The sequence below is a fragment of the Phocoena sinus genome, chromosome 5, assembly GCF_008692025.1.
Source record: "Phocoena sinus isolate mPhoSin1 chromosome 5, mPhoSin1.pri, whole genome shotgun sequence".
Taxonomy (NCBI): domain Eukaryota; kingdom Metazoa; phylum Chordata; class Mammalia; order Artiodactyla; family Phocoenidae; genus Phocoena; species Phocoena sinus.
The window spans coordinates 50,001,348-50,022,886 of NC_045767.1; the positions used below are offsets into that span (position 1 = coordinate 50,001,348).

The following is a 21,539-nucleotide window of genomic DNA, read 5'->3' on the forward strand; positions in this document are numbered from 1 at the left end:
ATGACCTTCTTAAAGTGCTTTTCCAAAACTGAGAAGACTGAAATATTATTGGAAACTTACCTGAAGGAATTATTTTTAACTTGGAATGGAATATAACAGTACATAAATGGGCTACACAATCTCTTCATCTCTACCTAGCCAAATTCTATATATACTCAATTCCAATTGCCTAGTAACACCTTTCCGGAGTATTCCAGCCAGGAAGGATCAATATCTGGCCTGGAACTCCTGCCACATGGGAGCATGAATCACTTATCTGCCTCTTATCTGTACTGTCATGCACTGCCAGTAATGCTTCCCATTTGTTTATTTATTGACTTAAACACGACTCAGCACCAACCATTACAAAAAGGGTATATCAGGTGCAGAGGAACGTAAGAAAATGTGTAAGACACAGAAAGCACCTGCCAGCCGCTTATAATCTGCTATGGTTTAAAAAAAGACACATAGAAGCAGAGATAAGAAAAAGCATACGAATAGTACAAGTGCAACAAGGGACCACTTGTGACAAAGGATTTATAAAAGGAACTAAAGGGTAGCTTCCCAGGTGCATTTGAAGGATGGTTGGGATTTTGCCTGGAGATACAGATGATGAAGGTATTCGGGCAAAGGCACAGAGTCAGGTCGTAACTGGAAAGGAAGAGTGATGCCAGAGATGCCCTTCTCTGGTTGAGAAGGACAGGTCTGATCCCAAAGACACAGTCCACTGAAGTATAAACACCAAATCCTATGCTTTACTAGTATTAAAAAAAAAATCTTATGTATTTGGTGTGAGTACCACGTTTTATTAGCACCCTCGGCCAATCTGAAGACTTCCCAGTTACCTGATTAAACATATAAAGAACTCTAGTGACATCATTTGCATACTGGCAGCGAGAATAATCATCATCCGCCCAAAAGCCACCTCGATCACATCTGCGCCAGGCCTTTCTCTCATCCTGGGCGTTTCCGGGATAGATCCCACCGCTGTGGGTATTCCGAGTACACTGCAGATGTGCGGTAATGCCTGCCAGCGTTCTGGGCCACCTAGAGAGACGAAGACAAAATGGCCTAAGAGAACCTACGCTGACACTAGTAACAGCAGAGGAAAATCAAGGTTTAGAACATGTCACACAGAATCAGACAAAAATCAAGAACAAAACTCCTTTAATAATAAGGACCCCCCAAAAATTTTTTAAGTTAAAATGGACTAAACCGTTTTAAGCTACCAGCCAAGTGTATTTTATTACCCTAACAGAATATTTTCCTAAAATATTCTAAATATAAACAGACAGGGAAATTGTATCTTACCCAGTAGAAAAGAAAACTGGTACACCAAATGGTCCTGCGTTTCTTTTTAATTACTGTTACTATATTGTTGGCTTATATAACCATTAGTTACATAAGGTCAGAATCTTATCCAATATAAATAGAATTTGCCCTTTCACAGAAGGAGAGTTAATATATGTGTAGAAAAGAGCTACCATAGCAGGCCCAAGACTGCTCTCCTTAGAAAGGCCTGCTTGCAATGCTGGTCCTTCGGTGGCACCTAGGAACTTGGGGCTCGGAGTGTTCCCATAAACAGTTAACTGGTAAAGGTGATTCACGGTACCTAGACTGTCTGGACAAGCAATATGGTGTATGCTAAGCACCTGCTTTCTTCCTGGGAGTCTGAAATTTTGGTATCAGGTAGGCAGAGGATGCCTACAGGACCAGCCCCCAACAAGAACTTTGGGTGCTGTGTCTCCAGTGGGCTTCCCTGGGCAGAAACACTATACAGAGGCTGCTGTCTTTTCAAGGCTGGACGAGTAGTGAGCTCCGTGTGACCTTCCTGGGAGGCAGAGATAATCAAGAACCTTACACGTGGATCTCTCCAGAACCCACCTGTGTCTTTTTCCCTTATTATCCAGCTATGTATATTACTGTATCACTATATCTTAGATGTCACTACAGCTATACGCTGAATCCCATAAGTCCTTTTAGCAAACTTCTGCACTTGGCTGGGATGGCGGGGGGTGGGTCTTGGAGACGTCCAATACCATATACAACCGAATTTATCTGGGTGAAGCCCAGATAAATTGTACAGTCACTGTGCAAGTGAAGTGACTACACTGACCTGCTGGTATGAATCAGCACTAACTGGATTGAGAGAAATCTTTGTTATTGGAGCTCTATTTCTCCAAAACTGGGAATGAAAATAACATATTTGATAATATGTTATATGTCATATATATATTACATATGAGTCAGTTATAGCTGACTCATAACATATGAACTGCTAAATTATAATATCAGCCACACCAAAACAGAATGCATTATGAAAAACTATATAAAAGATGAAGCAAGACTAAACTAAATCTTATTAATGCAGGGGAAGTTGTAACTGTATAATACCTTACGGAATGTCAAAAGATAAATAATTCATTAATCAGTTAAATGATTAGACTCTACTTCTATTTTTAAAAACGGAAAACCCTCCAAAACTATGAGTAAAAACAGAAAATCCACCATAAGCAGAAAACATACTATGACTATTTAATGAAGATGCTGAATTTAACAAAATTAACAAATGTTATATATTGCACTTTAACGTATACTTTAAATATTTAAGTATTATAGATGAACAGTTAATCCACATAAAAAACTTATCCATTGGCAATAATAAATTATGATTTCCACACATTCATGTCAAGAATTTTAAAAGGGGGAGGGGGAGGAGGACGAAAGGCAATTTTTAAAAAATCAATGGAGAAGTAGCTGAGGTAAAGATGTTATTGCTTCTTTACCTTTGACTTGAAAGATTAACACCAAAGGGTTTTTTTTCTTATCCTTAAAAATCAGACTTACAGCCACAAGGCAGCAATACCACCAATCATAAGACAGCTATAAACTGGGTATTCAACAATCTTTATGCTGCTTTACAGAGCTACGTATTTCCCTTCATTTATATTAACTATATAACTCATTGCTAAAATTCTAGACATAAAGAACTTTAGGTAAATAACATATTTAAAGATAATGTTTTAAAGCAACTTTGAAAGTAAGGAGAGTCTAAGGTAAAAGTTTTTAGCTCTCACAAATTCTAAACTTTCTACTAAAAAAATAGCAAACAAATCACAGTATTTAACCCATTCTGATCATCTTAACAGAGTCCAACACTAGTGGCTCCCCAGCTTTCAGACCACCCAACAGCCTTCCTTTCTCAAAGTCCCTCTTGCTTAATTGTCAGAAGAACCAAAGGGGAGGAAAAATGGTTATGTGTTTCTGCTAATTATGATGTCCACTTAACTGCCTACGGTTAAAAGTCAATTAGCACCACAAAAGCTTCCAAAGGTCATCCAAAAAGAGCCCTTAAAAAAAAAACAGAAAAAAAAAAAAAACCAGAAAATGCTATTAGCACACTATTTTAGTGGAATTTCCAAACTGTTTCCTAAAGTAGTGGTTCTTAACTTATACAACAAAACCACCTGATAAAAATGAACACTTCTCCGGCTTCCCTGGTGGTACAGCGGTTGAGAGTCCGCCTGCTGATGCAGGGGACACGGGCTCGTGCCCCGGTCCGGGAAGATCCCACATGCTGCGGAGCGGCTGGGCCTGTGAGCCACGGCAGCTGAGCCTGCGTGTCCGGAGCCTGTGCTCCGCAACGGGAGAGGCCACAACAGTGAGAGGCCCGTGTACCACAAAAAAAAAAAAGAACACTTCTGGCTCAACTTTCAGAGACTTATAAATCAATAGATCTCAGATAAAGTTCAGGCACCTGTTTTTACTTCTAATCTCCATAAATGATTCTGAAATCACTTATGGGTAGTCCTTAGATATATAAGGATATATATGTGAATACACATATATTTCTCAAATTTTCTTTCTGAGGACAGGAAACTGGTCACATATGTCTATGCCTTTGAGAATAAAAAGATGAGGGGCCAGTCAGCCCTTTCCAGCACTCTCCATGTCACTGACCTGAAATCCCCTTTATTGTTTACCACCCTCTCGGGAGGACAGTACTGTGCAGAGCTTTCTAAGACCACAATATCGACGGTTCTCGTATTGTTCCCACGTTTGGACTGGACATGGCAGCCCCAATTTCCAGTCGATCCAGCCTGAATATTAGAAATGGTTAGGGCACTGCATGAAGAAAAAGTTTAAAGAGAGAGAAAATATGGTTAGGCAAGAAGGAAGACAACATGTGCTTCGATCATTCTTTGAGCAAACATGAATGTATGCTGTAGGACAAGTGCTTGCTTGCTAGATTAAAAATAATAATAATAAAAAAAATAACCCCTCCATTTAAGTACTTCAGCAGCAAGTCAAGACAGGCAGGTAAAGGGAGACCTAAAATACTACGGTAAAAGCTACAGCAGAAGAATGAATGGAGTGGCACTGAGACTTCTCCCTCCAAGAAAAGGGAGGGCAGGCCACCACAGGGAGCAGAAACCAAGTGCCAATGCAGAAACATCATGGCACTTCCTTCAGCAAAACTAAAGGAAAGTCAATTTCTGTTTTGTATATAAGTTCATTTGTAACCTTTTTTTTTTTTTTTAGGTTACACATACAAGCAATAAAAACAGAAATAGACCCACAGACATAGAAAACAAACTTATGGTTACCAAAGGGGAAAGGGGGGAGGAGGGATAAATTAGGTGTTTGGGATCAGTATACACACACTCCTATATATAAAATAGTAACCAGCAGGAAACTTCACTTGGTATTCTGGAATGACCTATAAGGGAGAAGAATCTGAAATAGATACATGTATAACTGAATCACTTTGCTGTACAACTGAAACTAACACATTATAAATAAACTATACTTCAATAAAAAAAGAAAAAAATCAAAAACAAAATAATTTAAAAAAAAACTAATAGTTTCCAAGTTATATCTACCTTTTCAGATCCATACTCAAGCATGAAGAAGACTAATATTATGAAGTGTGTAATTAATATTTAAGATGAAATATTTTGTGGAAAAGGAGTTAAAACCTGTTAAGTCTCTAAAAAGATTTAATAAATTACAATTAATGCTTTAACAAAAGTAGCTTTCCATTTAAAAGTACACTTCAACTTATAATAACAGCTATATTTCTAAAGAGCTGTCAGAAAATTCAACTTTCAAGATGAAATCATAATTCTCTAATATAAAACCTATTAATTAAAGAGCAAATGTCAGAACCTTCAATTAAACTTTATCCCCCCCACATGATCTACTATACTTTGCTTTCATGTAGATACAAATAAATCATTAGACATAAAGCATGTATAATTTTAATTAACTAACAAAATAATGCCTTGAAATTAAAACACATTTTTCTAGCTTCCTAAAATCATTAATGGCTATACAACAACAAATGTTCTAATAAAGACTTTGAGGCACTGTGATTCTGAACCAGAGAAAATATTTATCATCTTTACTAAGTTAGCAAACAAACTAAAACATTGAAATAAATAGATTCAAGGTAAAATGACACAGAAGAGTTTGACATTAAATTTAAATAACCAGAAAGTCTGTCAAACATTATACTTTGCATAACTCTAACGAACTAGGAAGTGTATAAAAATTTTTGGCAATAAAAAGCATTCCCTAATCCAGAGATCCCCAAATTTTCTTGGTTCATGGTTCCTTCACTGACTAGATAACTTCCACAATGCCCCTAGCCTCAAAGAAACACCTAGGGTGAAAGCAATCTACAGATTCAATGCAATCCCTATCAAACTACCAATGGTATTTTTCACAGAACTAGAACAAAAAATTTTACAGTTTGTATAGAAACAAAAAAGACCCCAAATAGCCAAAGTAATCTTGAGAAAGAAAAATGAAGCTGGAGGAATGAGGCTCCCTGACTTCAGACTATACTACAAAGCTACAGTAATCAAGACAGTATGGTACTGCACAAAAACAGAAATGTACATCAATGGAACAGGATAGGAAGCCCAGAGGTAAACCCATGCACATATGGTCACCTTATCTTTGATAAAGGAGGCAGGAATGTACAGTGGAGAAAGGACAGCCTCTTCAATAAGTGGTGCTGGGAAAACTGGACAGGTACATGTAAAAGAATGAAATTAGAACACTCCCTAACACCATACACAAAAATAAACTCAAAATGGATTAAAGACCAAAATGTAAGGCCAGACACTATCAAACTCATAGAGGAAAACATAGGCAGAACACCCTATGACATAAATCACAGCAAGATCCTTTTTGACCCACCTCCTAGAGAAATGGAAATAAAAACAAAAATAAAGAAATGGGACCTAATGAAACTTCAAAGCTTTTGTACAGCAAAGGAAACCATAAACAAGATGAAAAGACAACCCTCAGAATGGGAGAAAATATTTGCAAATGAAGCAACTGACAAAGGATTAATCTCCAAAATTTACAAGCAGCTCATGCAGCTCAATAGCAAAAAACAAACAACCCAATCCAAAAATGGGCAGAAGACCTAAATACACATTTCTCCAAAGAAGAGATACAGATTGCCAACAAACACATGAAAGGATGCTCAACATTACTAATCATTAGAGAAATGCAAATCAAAACTACAATGAGATATCATCTCACACCAGTCAGAATGGCCATCATCAAAAACTCTACAAACAATAAATGCTGGAGAGGGTGTGGAGAAAAGGGAACCCTCTTGCACTGTTGGTGGGAATGTAAATTGATACAGCCACTATGGAGAACAGCACGTAGGTTCCTTAAAAAACTAAAAGTAGAACTACCATATGACCCAGCAATCCCACTTCTGGGCATATACCCCGAGAAAAACAATTCAAAAAGAGTCACGTACCACAATGTTCACTGCAGCACTATTTACAATAGCCAGGACATGGAAGCAACCTAAGTGTCCGTTGACAGATGAATGGATAAAGAGGATGTGGCACATATATACAATGGAATATTTCTCAGCCATAAAAAGAAATGAAACTGAGTTATTTGTAGTGAGGTGGATGGACCTAGAGAGTCAGTAAGCCAGTCAGAGTGCAGTAAGCCAGAAAGAGAAAAATAAATACCGTATGCTAACACACAGATATGGAATCTAAAAAAAAAAAAAATGGTTCTGATGAACCTAGGGGCAGGAGAGGAATAAAGACGCAGACGTAGAAAATGGACTGGAGGACACGGTGCAGGGGAGGGTAAGCTGGGACAAGTGAGAGAGTAGCACTGACGTATATACACTACCAAATGTAAAACAGATAGCTAGTGGGAAGCAGCCGCATAGCACAGGGAGATCAGCTCGGTGCTTTGTGACCACCTAGAGGGGTGGAATAGGGAGGGTAGGAGGGAGATGCAAGAAGAAGGGGGTATGGGGTTATATGTATACGTAGAGCTGATTCACCTTGTTATACAGCAGAAACTAACACAACATTGTAAAGCAATTATACTCCAATAAAGACGTTAAAAAAATGCAATTGACTATAACAGAATAAAACAGAAAAACAAAAAAAAACCTAGGGTGGTTCCAATGACTAAATGCAATCCTAAAACTGTGTATATATGTCCTAATAACTTAGTAGCCATTTGAAAAAAAACACACATCAATTAAAATAAGTATTTCATTCTTAACCGCAACTACTTCCTAATGGGTTGTGCATGCCTATTGGGCACTCCAAAATTAATCAAACATTAGATACAGATCAAACAGTGATATCCATAATTCCTTGTTCCAAAATTATTTTCACACACTACTTTCTTTGCACCATAGTAACTGTCAAAATCCCATTATCTAAAGTATGGCACCAGCAAAAGGGATGCAGCATCATGTAAATTCAACATCCTAACTGCCTGGAGCTGGTAGCTGTGTCGTGTCTCACTAATGTCCAGTATCACTATGCTCAAACACTTATAATACCACACAGCACCTCCGTTAACACACTGTGGCACCCCAGGACACATTGGCATACCCTCTGGGGAAAACGGTCCTAACCCAACTTTCAGCAATACCTTCAATGTCTAAAACCAATTATCGGAATAAATTTTTCAGGAATCCTCAACACGACATATTAGGAGATTTAAGGAGAAGGAGGTAGCTTCAATTTCAGTGTCTAGGAAAAATACAAACTCTGATTCTTACTAAAAGGATCGACATGAGGAGACCAATGAAGAATCAAGAGCTGTATAAGGTAAACCAGTCCAATAACCACATATTTCCTTTTCCTACAACTTCTTTATTATTCTGGGATTAACTCTGTGTAAAGGACTTCTCAGTCTTCATATGAAAGATTTTCACTTTGGTAAGTGTCCCTACCAACAAAAAAATGTTAGGTGAAGTTGCTATCCTTAGAATTAATTTTTTTGTAATGCTAAAGGAATTTAGATTAATTTAAACATGACTTACAGAAATAAATTTATAAAGTAAATCTAGTTACTTTATAGCTACAAAATGTAAGAGTTAAATTAAAGCTCTTGGAACTATATTCAATATCCTGTGATAAACAATAATGGAAAAGAATATGAAAAAGAATAATATACATATAATTCAGTCACTTTGTTGTAGAGCAGAAATTAACACAACACTGTAAATCAACTATACTTTTCAATAAATTTAAAAAAAAATAAGGCTCTTTTATTCAGAAAAGGGTTCTATTACATTTTTAAAGCTTTATTGTTGTATTATATGTCAATTATTGTCTACTCAGAAAATAAACTGCTTAAAATATACAATTTGGGGAGTTCCCTGGTGGCACAGTGGTTAAGAATCTGCCTGCCAATGCAGGGGATACAGGTTCTATCCCTGGTCCGGGAAGATCCCACATCCGCGGAGCAACTAAGCCCGTGCGCCACAACTACTGAGCCCATGGGTCTGCGTGCCATAACTACTGAAGCCGAGCGCCTACAGCCTGTGCTCCGCAACAAGGGAAGCCACTGCAATGAGAAGCCCACGCACCACAACGAAGAGTAGCCCCTGCTTGCCGCAGCTTTCGCGGCAACCAAGACCCAACGCAGCCAAAAAAATACATATATATACAATTTGGTAAGTTTTGACATATGTATACACTTGTGAAATTATCACACAGTAAAAATAATGTAACAATTAGAATCTTCTCACTAGAACTTAATATTAAGTGCAAAGAACATTTTAAAAACTTTCCTAACAATCTTATCCCCTAATAAAAGAACTCTGCTTCTGGTAATAGCAGAGTGGCTCCTATCAAACCACCCTCCCTGCAATTAACAGTTAGTTATAAGCTGTGAACAAAACTACAAAATGATAACTATCTGAACACATGGAGAGTGATCCAAAGCAAGCAGAAACCAAAGAGGACCTGACAGTAGGAAGAAGGGAATGGCAGTGGGGAGTAACCAGGAAATTTTTTAAATGGCTTTTGCCCAAGGGCAGGCATTAATCAAATAGAAACTCAAAATCTTACTGGTTGAAAAGTCAGAGGACAGAGGTAGAAAGGAGCCTGGCTGGAAGCCCAAACTTCTGCATATAAAATCCACCCAGCTCTTTAACTGACCCTGACCTCCATGCAGACAGGGCAAACACCAAGCAGATTTCAGTGGCTGCCTAATACAGAAAAGCCAGGTCTAGGAGTCTGAATTTAACCAAGGTAACTGTTCAATGAAACAAAACTAGCTGTCTTGAGAAGAATACAAAGGAATCCAGAGTCAGGGGTCAGCAAACTTTTTCTTTGAAGGCCAGATAGTAAATACTTTAGGCTTTGCTGACCAAGAAGCAACACTGAGAATATTATGTAGGTACTTTTATAACCATTTGAAACGTAACCATTTAAAACTATAAAAAAACATTCATAGGCCAGATTTGTCCCATAAGCTGTACTCTGTCTACTTTTCTATAGCAAATTATTCACAATGTCCAGGATACAATCCAACATTACCAGACATATAAATATTTTTTAAATAGGGAAATATAAACCATATTCATAAGAAATATAGTCAAGGTGATGATCCCAAGATGACCCAGATACTGGAATATGAAAGCAAGGATTTAAGGGTATCTACTATAAAAGTTAAAAGACACAAATGAAAATATGCTTCTAACAGACAGTTAGGAAATCTCAGAAGAGAAAGAGATATTTTAAAATAGAATATTCGAACCTCAAAATTCCCAAACCTGAGTCTCAACTCAGACAGCTTTTAGTTTCTTGGTAATTTTTTCATGATGCTTTTGTAATACTACCCTAAAGTGCCCCAGGAGAGAGTTGAGAAACTACAGATCTACTCTTCAATATTCAAGCTGAGGTCTATCTTTATGAAATTGGTAGGAAGGAAAGACAGAGAGAGATGGAAAAAGGCTTGGAGAGATACACAGAGACAGAAAGAGAGAGAGGCAGAGAGAAGGAAAGAGAAAATTCAATACCTACATATTAAGATTTTACCAAAATAAAATATGATGTGATAACATATTTATTTTTATCCTGTTTCTTGTACTTTAAGTTCATTCAAATTAACTATTGCTGTGCTTGCACCAATCGTGGGTTGACAGGTGTTATATTCTTTTATACTAGTGGGGTGAAAAAAGGAAGTATCTTAAAATGCTACATTAATCTTAAGACAGTGAAAATTAGGTGATTCCCAAAAGTGAAATTCTAAGCTTATTAGTAGCAGGAAATTGTCAGAAATTAAGTATGGCACTAAAAGTTTACATTTTTTCCTCTTGAGACTTTAAACAAAAAGTCTCTCACTTTTAAACAGTGTTTCCCTTTTATCCTATGTTTTTTTCCTCCAAAACTGGATGGAAAAGATAGCTATTTAATTTTAGAAGATAAGTAACAATCAGGAAAAGAAATGTCAGAAGTTTTCTTTTCTAAATGCAAGAAGGCAACATATTCATTCAAATTCTAACTGAACAGTACAATTCTGAAATGATAAAATCCACAGAGACAATTTCTCATCTAAAAAAAGTTTACCTTGCAATCAATGAGCAGTTGTGAATCATGTTCTTTTCAACAAAGATACCTTGGGATTCATCAGTTTCCACTATTCGCCCATCCTGATACCATAACACTTGCATGTCTTGATCAATATATGAAGCCATGCATTGGAAAGGAAGGCTGTCTCCTTCAAACACAACTTGACGATGAGATGGAGTCATGTAGAAAGATGGTAATTCAAGGGGAGGATCTAGAGACAGTAAAATAAAGACTCAGTTAACAAATACAATACTATATTCACACTCCAAAGTTTAAAATTATAGAAATTCTAATTTAAATTTTAAAAATGGAAAAACAAATTCATCAGTAATCAGCATTCTAATGTTAGTATCAACAAAGCTATAACTGAATTAAGAGGGTCCAAGATGAAAACACCGTTAAGTAAAATTTAAATGAAACCATTTCATATCAACTTTTACAAAGCTGATATATTTCCTTCCAGTAAGAAAAATAAAAGAAATTTTAACTACATATGCAAAAATGTACACAAATCTCTTGGCTCATTAAAAGCCTTTAAAATATTTAGTCCCTTTGTCTAACGTAATAATTCTACTTTTAGTAGTATTCTATCCTAAATAGCTAATATGTAAAGATGTACACAAGGAAATTAATCCTTTTAATGTTTATAGAGTGAGAAATTATTAACCTAAATCTGCAGTAATAAGGAAATTGCTATGGCTACATCTCTGCAAAGAAAAAATAAAAGTTATGGCCACATCTACATAATGGATTGGTATGCATCTCTTATATGATGAGGAAACAAGTTTACACCATTTCCAGTTACAAAAGGTTACAAAATAACATTAGAGTATGATATTTTGGACAAAACATAATAAAAAGGTATAGAAGATGATACACCAAGGTATCCTTGACATTAGCTACCTATGAGTGATAAGAATTAAGTATGGGCTTTGTTTTTTTCTTCTTTTAGTTTTTCATTTTTCCCCCAGCTTTATGGAGGTATAACTGACAAAACTGTAAGTTATTTAAAGTGTACGCCAAGGTAATTTGATATATGTACACATTATTTCTTTTCATAAATCTTTAATCCAATGAGCATATTTTACATGTGAAACAATAATGATAATAAAAATAAATGGAAAAAACGGATACAGTTGTCTATTTTCAAACACAAAGACTAAACTAGAACCTACCTCTATCATTTTAAGGACTGCTTTTGGTTTTCTGTTTTTTGTTTTTCATTTAGCACATGGTAAATGTGTTATTTCCCTCAAGCCTTCAGATATTCTTAAAATTCATGATTTTCAATAGCTGCATACTATTTCACTGAATTGATGTGCCATAATTAAACCAATGCCCTAGTTTTGAGAATTTAGGATATGTTCACAAAGTCTGAAGATTTACACACACGGCTGATGATTTCTTAAGAATTAACCCCTACATGCAGAATTACTATATGAAGTTGTATCAATTCTTTAAGAACACCAATACCTATTGCCAAACTATCCTTCAAAAAGGCTGTATCAATTCACGCCCCACCAACAAAAAGTGTGATTGTATCCTGAGATTTTATTACTATCAACAAATTCCCGATTTGCTGTTAGAAAATCTGAAGATCTATACTATTTATTGAAACTGGATTTCATAAAGAAAGCTGTTCAGAACCTAAGAACTTTAAACACCAATCGAAAAAATGTTTTTTAATCCAGCTGACTTAATTGTCAGCAAAAACTAAATATTATCAAATCCATGAAGACTGACAGTTGTAATCAGTCCCAATGTGTAAACAGAACTCTGCAGTTTGTCAGGAAAAACAAGAGAGCAAGTAAAATACAGTTAACCCTTTCTCAGTTTGTCTTCCTTACCGCACGTCAACAACTCCTGCTTCACGCCTGTGACTGGCTGGGCCTGAAGAGACTTAGGATAAACACACCGTGTGTCCCGTACCGTGATGTTTCTCTCCTTCACCCAGCGATGCATCCACAGTATGTTACAATCACACAGCAGATACTCAGTCTGAAATTCTCTGTAGCATACAAAATGCAATGTAGAGGTTACAGTGAATGAATTAAATCGCATTTTTGCTTTATGTTGGCTTTACCCTTTGGGTGGCAAGCACATTCCTGCTCACTCTTACCATGCTACGGCACATACTGTACCATCAGGAGACTGGTTATGGTCTCCTTTCCCTTGAGATGACGCCAAATGCCTGACCCCAGCTCCCTTCCCCACTGATTCGGGGAGTGACTCCAGTTTCAATCAACGTTGGTACGTGAACAAAATCTATTCCTCATCTACGTAACAAACTCCTGAAGCCCAGGGTACGGGAATACCACATCCCCATCCTTTGTGTCTATCAAACTGTTACCCTTTCATCAAGTCTGTGGCACAAATACTGGATCTTGAAGCCTTCCCCAATTTTTCCAGCATCACTGCCATGTTCTTGGCTTAAATACCTGCAAACTCTGTTAGTTCTGGCAACATACAGCAATATATGACTGTTTCACATGGTTATATCCTGTTTATCTGACTAGGATGACTGGCTGACTTCTAATTCCTAAGCACCAACTTCTGGTCAGTTTCCAGCATGATCAGTTATAAACACCGGCAATTTTGCCCAATTTTTGGATGAAAATGCTTCCTACATTGCTGCTATCCAGGGTCTCAAAAGCCAGATTATTTTTACAGCCTTTATTTCCTAAACTTCACAGAAATGGCTGACATGAGCCCACTAAAAGGAGATGTTTGCACTAAAAAGCAGTTTTCTGGATAAGAACCATAGCAGTACCAAAAAGACCAGATAGAGTTTGATGCCGTGTGATTCTAGAAGTACATACATATGTCTGCCATGGGGAGAAGCACCGTGAGCGCCTAACCTATCAGCTACATCCCAATGAAAACTGCTAAATGAGATTGAAATGATAAATTTAGAAAACGAAAGATGAGGAGGAGGGAAGGGAAAAAAGGGAAGAAGTCAGCATACATCAAACAGAGACATCTGGCAGGGAAGACATTTTTCACTGGAAAAAGAGACTCAAGCCCATATGTTGTTATATACCATAAAAATGTAAAAAACATTATATTTAACTGTAATTCCAACAGAAATCATTATAACTTATACTTTGAAATATATTAAGGTTTATCTGAAAATACAGTTAGCTTCAAAAGTAACTCCTATACAATCTCGCACTTAATAAAACTGTATTTTGGGGGGAAAAAAATCAGCCAGTTCTAAAGCTACAGAGAATTATGTAAATATGACCTTACGCTGACTTCATAAAGCAGGCATTCTATGTAAGCATGCCTAGAAATGTCAGTAATAAGTTGTGAATTCAGTTTGGGGGATGGAGTTACAGGATAAAATTAAATCGCTAAAGCATAACATAGTCTTAACCATAAATTCTTTTTTTTTTTTTTTTTTTTTTTTTGCGGTACGTGGGCCTCTCACTGTTGTGGCTTTTTTTTTTTTTTTTTTGCGGTACGTGGGCCTCTCACTGTTGTGGCCTCTCCTGTTGCGGAGCACAGGCTCCGGATGCACAGGCTCATCGGCCATAGCTCACGGGCCCAGCCGCTCTGCGGCATGTGGGATCTTCCCGGACCGGGGCATGAACCTGTGTTCCCTGCATCGGCAGGCAGACTCTCAACCACTTCGCCACCAGGGAAGCCCTATAAATTCTTCATAGGGAGGGAGGCATATTTTATACTTTGGGAATTTAATTAGCTGAACAAAATATTTTCTGATTTGGAAATACAAAGAGAAAAAATTACCAATTTATTTACTTTAAGTACAAATTAGAGAGATAGAGTAGTATTCTAAGGAGAAAATGGTTTGTCCCAGCCTGAAACACATTATTAAGGTTTATGGTATGTTTTTCAATGTGAATGCAAGTTCTCAAGTGAGATTCTAATTATTGCAAAATCACAAGCTTTTCCTATGAAGTCTCTTAAGCCATATAATAACTTTTTAATTTTAAAACACTAAAATATATTTACTAAAACAGGAGAAAAATTCTTACTTACAAAGATCGTAAAGAGCCAAGATAATCAAAAGTTCCTTGAGATAATGATGAAAACAAATTCCCTGAAAGGTTCCTGGAAAAAAGGAAATAATTACACTTTAAGAAATGCTAACAATTATATACCATTTTATCTATTTTATATTTCCTAAAATGTCCTATCATTAACTACTGTTATAAAGAATTTATGAAAGTTGTTTTAAATCTTATGAAGAGAAACATCTAGTAAATATTTTCTCCAAAGTTGAAGAAGAAAATTGTTCTTACCCTTATATAAGGCAGTAAACAAAATTATTTAAAATTACTGCTGGATAAGGATTTTTCTGTCAAATATCATGTGAACCTCAAAGCTGACGTCCTGAACTAGATCTTCAGTCATACTCTCATTGAAACAAGAATTATTCTTCATGTGTTCACTCAGTATCACATAAGAAAGCAAAAATTTAAAAAAACATGGAAAAGGAGGGTCTGAAGGGCCAGCAACAGCTGACAGTAACCCAGTAAAATACGTTGGCAGAGTGAAATGAGTCCAGGGTTTAAGACGAAAGACTTGGGATAGAATTCCGTGTTGGCTTTGGGCAAATTACTTAACCTCTCTCGTTTCCCCCTGTATCATGGCTTTAATACCTAAACACTTGCAGAGTTTTGTATGAATTGCAGAACAACTTATGCTGCAATATGAGTAGTTTGTTACACCCATCATGCTTTGACCAAATCATTTTTTGTGATTTCTTCCATGCTTGACTATAAGCTCCAGGAGAGGAAGGACTTGTGTGTCTTATTTACTGGGGTACCTCTGTCAGCTAGTAACAAACTGGGGTATATAGTAGGTGCTCAATTGTGGTGGCTGACTGTTCAGACCCCACCTTTAGGAGGCGCTAATAAGGACTCTGGGAAAATGGCAGCATGGTCCAACCATCACAAGATCTTTTCTGTGCCTATTGTAGTAACAAGAATGATAAAATTTTGGGACTTCCCTTCTGGCACAGTGGTTAAGAATCCACCTGCCAGTGCAGGGGACACGGGTTCGAGCCCTGGTCCAGGAATATCCCACATGCCACAGAGCAACTACACCCGGGCACCACAACTACTGAGCCTGTGCTCTAGAGCCCGTGAGCCACAACTACTGAGCCCTCGTGCCACAGCACACCTAGAGCCCGGGCTCCGTAAAAGAGAAGCCACTGCAATGAGAAGCCTGCGCACCACAACGAAGAGTAGCCCCTGCTCGCCGAGTAGCCCCTGCTCGCTGCAACTAGAAAAAGCCCACATGCGACAACGAAGACCCAATGCAGCCAAAAATAAATTTTAAAAAAGAATTAAAAAAAAAAAAGAATGATAATATTTGGACCTAGAGTTCTCAAGGAAGAAGTCCTGAGACCTGCAAGGAGGCCTGCCTCTCCTCCAGAGTCTGAGTTTCATCCTTCAAGTGTGGAAGAAAGTGACAATTGGGTAGATGGATTCTCCAGTAAGGAGAGGAAAGAGAATTGATGGGGGAGAGGTCAGCTGTTACCATGACACCTGCAGCAATGTATTCCTGGATGGGAAGACTTAATATTATACAAACACCAATCCCTCACAAATTAATATACTGATATAATGGATTTCAGTAAGAACATCACTGGATTCATTTTTATTGCCTTAGGATTTTTTTGATAGAAAAAAGGCTGGATAAAATCATTTTGATCTTCATAAAAGAATTGCCTAGGAACTTAAAAAACAAAAAGAATACTTGCAAATCAAAAGAACCATGAAAGCGATGCCCTTTTCTTTTTTGGCCTATCAGAGTGAACACTGAATGTGGTTTTCGAAAAGGGTACAGCTGATGGAGTGTAGATCACTGTAACATTTTAAGAAAGTAACCTAGATGCAATTAAAATGAACAACTATACTTTTATGAAGGTACCCTATGTGAAATTATATGACTTCTGGGATTTACTTTAAAATATACGCAGGAAGACAAGAGATGTGAGGTGTAACTAAAACAAGACTGGCTATGAGTTACTAAGTGTTGAAACTGATTGATGGGTCCATGGAGGTTCCTTATACAATTACCTGTAATATTTTTTTCGATGTTTTGAAAGAGTCCATAGTAGTAAGTTGGAAATAAAAATACATTCTACAAATATAGGATTTAAGTATAAACAAAATAACTGCAGCTTACAGGGACCATTAGATTCTAATTACTATGTAACTTTATTCTAATTATTAGGTATTATAAATTTTTTTTTCCTTGGAAATCACAGAGGAGGCAATCACATTGGAGACAGACATGCCATCCTCTCAGTAAGTACCAACACAAACCAATTTTTCCTCCAGTGTTGGAACAGACTGCTATTTGTTTGGCTGGACACCTATGAAGTAATTGGCTTCGGCTGGTGGCCATAAAAACCTACACATACTTTAAAACATTAAAATCCCATTCCAACTCTGAGGTGCTTACACCAAAAGAAGCATAAGGAAACTGAGAATGACAACGTTCACAGCGAAGACACCGCTCTTGTGTCCTAATGTAGTTTACTGAATGGGGTGGTAGGTGAATTATCCACCTACTCCCACTCATGTTGTTTCTTACTCTGTCAATCTTTCTTTACTTACTTTTTGCTACACAGATATATTTGTATTCCTGTAAGTTAAGTGTGTATGATGCAGCATCTGTGTATATACAGGAATGTTTACCAGGGCAGATTTGTTAAAGGAGGAAGAAAGGAATCTTAGTATTCCTAAGATAGTATCTACATGAACAGAGGAATAATTGACTAAATTATGATCTGTTCTATACTTGGAATGTTCTATAGCTATTCACATGAACTAAATCAATATGTTCTATAGCTATTCACATGAACTAAATCAATATGTATTCTCCTGAAAAGATATTAAGAATACATCAGTAAAAAATTTTTTAAGTAAAATGTTGAGTAGAGCACATTTTTAAAGCCCTATGTGAAAGCCTATACATTTCACATGTATGGGGGGGGGAACGATAGAAAAATCTGAGAATATATACACCAGTTAGTACATGCTATCTCAGAAGGGTGTGTCTGAAGTGATGAAGGGGAGATTTAACTTTTGCTTCATATCTCTCTATATGGTTTATTACTTAACAGCACCAATAATTTTTAATTGTAAAAAGGAAGTTCTTATAAATATCACTCACCTATTATTTCTGATAGAAAAATATTAAAGGTATAATTTTCTTAGGGGAAAATAGGTTTTAAACTGATCAAAATTCATAAAGAAAAAAAAGGAAATCTTTGCTTTTTTTGATCTCCTGACAATTTTTCTGTAAATTAACTTCCTAAGTGAAGGACAGACACTTCACTGAAGTCCATTATTGGGTCCCATCTTTGTCTGTCAGTTACTCCTAGGGTTACAATGGGAATCTCTGGGAGGATGGTTTCACCTCCCAGAATTTCTCCATCAATAAAGGCAGAGATCAATACATAGAATTAATCAATTTTATCCACCACACCCCAGTCCACTGAATCCTCTGACGTATTTTTTTTAAAAAGCCATTTTTGAATTTTTACACTGAATCGCCAAAGCCAAGATGTTTCGATATGATAAGAAGTATGGGTGAGAATGCAACAGGGTGTCTGCCAAGGTTTCCAGCTCCTTTGGCTAAAAGGCCAAGTCAGTCCAAGATCCCAAGTTTCAGGGTAACCCAGAAAGTTCAGCTGAAGAGGGAGCTGAGGAAACAGCTAGAACAGTGATCTACTCTAGACTGATTTCTTTTGTACACTTAATCTTTGGGGTGGGAAATAATAATTAGGGAGCTTCTCTGATTCCTAACCTAAAAAATGTACTACATGAGGTGGATGGACCTAGAGTCTGTCATACAGAGTGAAGTAAGTGAGAAAGAGAAAAACAAATACTGTATGCTAACACATATATATGGAATCTAAAAAAAAAAAAAAAAGAGGTCATGAAGAACCTAGGGGCAAGACGGGAATAGAGACACAGACATAGAGAATGGACTTGAGGACATGGGGGGGGAAGGGTAAGTTGGGACAAAGTAAGAGAGTGGCATTGACATATATACACTACCAAATGTAAAACAGATAGCTAGTGGGAAGCAGCCGCATAGCACAGGGAGATCAGCTCGGTGCTTTGTGACCACCTAGAGGGGTGAGATAGGGAGGGTGGGAGGGAGGGACATGCAAGAGGGAAGAGATATGGGGATATATGTGTAGGTATAACTGATTTACTTTGTTATAAAGCAGAAACTAACACACCATTGTAAAGCAATTATACTCCAATAAAGATGTTAAAAAAAATGTACTACATGTCCCTTAACTAATCAGATTCTCTTTTCCACCTGTTAGACTGAGAAAATGCTATTCTCCATGTCTGAAATACAAATTGTTATCAGCCTTCACAACCGGCATACAGCCTGGCTTAGAGAGCAGCCCACACAGAACACCCATTCAAAGTTTCCTGATCCACAGCTCTAGAACTATGTCAACCCAAATTATCACTGCAATGCATTCTTCAATATTAAGAAGCTACCTCAATAGCCAATTTTTCTTAGAACAGTATTTAAAGGATATGTCAGGTATAGTTCTATATATGCCATATTGTTGCATTTAAAAGAGCCACCACCATGGGCTTCCCTGGTGGCACAGTGGTTGAGAGTCCGCCTGCCGATGCAGGGGACACGGGTTCGTGCCCCGGTCTGGGAAGATCCCACATGCCGCGGAGCGGCTGGGCCTGTGAGCCATGGCCGCTGAGCCTGCGCGTCCGGAGCCTGTGCTCCGCAGCGGGAGAGGCCACAACAGTGAGAGGCCCGTGTAACGCAAAAAAAAAAATAAATAAAAAAAATAAAATAAAAGAGCCACCATCACCCTTTCTATTTCAGCCTTCTTGGACCCTGTGGAGGCCTGCTGAGAACAGGACTTCTAACAGGACAAATATGTCTGGAAGGCTGTGGTCCAAGGCCATTTTTCCTGGCTATAAGCAGGATCTACGGAACCAGAGGGAGCAAACGGCTCTCCTGAAAACTGAAGGTGTATATGCTCAAGATGAAACAATTCTATCTAGGCAGGAGATGTGCGCAAAACAAAGAACAACACAGTAACTCCTGGTGGAAAACCTAACAAAACCAGAGTAATCTGGGAAAAGATAACTTATGCTTATGGAAACAGTGGCATCATGGTTCATTCTAAATTCCAAAGCAACCTCCTTGCTAAGGCCATTGGACAGAGAATCCGTGTGACACTATGCCCTTCATGGATTTAAACTTAATGAAAAGTACATATATAAAACTGTGGACTTGTTTTCTTAAAAAAAAGAGCCACCATCATCTATTATTACATAGGCTACAGAATGATCTCAATCAATCTCAAAGTAGGAAACGTGATAGTGCTATTTCTGTTTTAATGATTAACCTGGATATATGTCCACTGTGTTCCATGACCTGTAAATTCTCACAAGTATCAGAGAATTGGTAAAAATGTAAGAGACAATCCAAGCTCTAAAACTTCCAAAAATGTTGGCTTTTAAGGCAGGAGGCAAATAATAATAATAATAGTAAGCATATAGTAACTTGCCTTAATGTAAGCACTGTCCCACACAGCTCTTTTGCCTAAAGAACATTTGCTGATGGGTCAAAAATCCCTAGACCAAAGCTACATATCCATCTGAAACTAAAGTCAAGAAAACGGTCAAAAAACTTCAGACTCCCTTTTTCATTATTGGATTCATAGCTACCCAAAAGTATAACAAATTTTCTCCATAAACGCCTCAATTTGCCAATTCTTATACATTCCTTAAAACCCAAAATACAAAACTCTCGAGATAATGAAAGCACTGAAATGAAATTGTTTGTAATCCAGTTACAAAAAGGGAAACCGTAATTGATTTAATTAATTTCTCTCTATGAGTAAAGCTGTACACCAAATCAATCTTTTGTTTAAAAACATAAACTTGGCCAACTATCTTTCCTCCAGAATTAAAGGGCACACTGAAAAATACAAATTTGGTGACTAAGAAGCAGGAGTAACTTTATTCTGTTCTGGCAGGCGATTTGGAGACCCCTCCCTTACTGTACAGATGAAATGATCTCACTACTTAAACCGCTATAGCTTTTTCAAAGTTAACTTGAACGAAACAGAAGAAACATTCTAAAAAGCTACAAAGAGAAAGAACCAGGCATAGGTGATCTCAATACTAGAACTTCTACCCCTAAATCCTGCATTTCACCCTGCACCCTATTTCTAGATTGCTCTTCTCTAAATCATGATTTTATGCCATTTTCCCACATCAATGTCTTTCAGTGGCTTCCTAGGGTTGAATGAGTTCTAAGCTTCAGTCTGCTTTTCATATGGTCTTGTATAAAGCTCTATTATAGATAACTGAACTTAATTCTAGTTACTCTCAGAGTCCATTTTAAAAATAAAATTAAAATATATTTGATGGCATATACAAAGTTCTGCACTTATATTAGATACAAATTATAAGATATAGGTATAGATAATTCAAATGCTAATTAATTCTTATAATAACTTTGAGGTATTATTAATCTTTATTTATTAATTAAGTAAACTTACTTTACTTACTTACTTTATTAATCTACTTTTTCATTTGAAAAAGAGAAAAGCTAAACAACTCACCTATAATCACAAGGTCAGAGGTGTGATTCAGATGGTCATTTTACTCATAAGTCCAATGGCCTTCACCTTGACAGACTGGC

General features: G+C 37.1%; 2 protein-coding genes across 5 annotated transcripts in view; one reads left to right on the top strand and one right to left on the bottom strand.

Annotated features, from left to right (window-relative positions):
- The window catches only part of ADGRA3 (adhesion G protein-coupled receptor A3), a 116,533-nt gene that overhangs the window by 46,176 nt on the left and 48,818 nt on the right, over positions 1-21,539 (bottom strand). For all 4 annotated transcript variants that reach the window (XM_032633239.1, XM_032633238.1, XM_032633240.1 and 1 more), the window contains exons 5-9: positions 14,856-14,927; positions 12,701-12,861; positions 10,851-11,064; positions 3,940-4,104; positions 825-1,026 (exon numbers count right to left, since the gene is read on the bottom strand). In XM_032633239.1, coding sequence (XP_032489130.1) covers positions 825-1,026; positions 3,940-4,104; positions 10,851-11,064; positions 12,701-12,861; positions 14,856-14,927 — 814 coding nt within the window. The remainder of the gene's footprint in view (positions 1-824; positions 1,027-3,939; positions 4,105-10,850; positions 11,065-12,700; positions 12,862-14,855; positions 14,928-21,539) is intronic.
- Positions 19,708-20,086, top strand: LOC116754529 (60S ribosomal protein L35a-like). Its single transcript, XM_032633241.1, is given in 3 exon segments — positions 19,708-19,876; positions 19,878-19,901; positions 19,903-20,086. Coding segments are annotated over 3 exon segments (324 nt in total). The 5' UTR covers positions 19,708-19,760.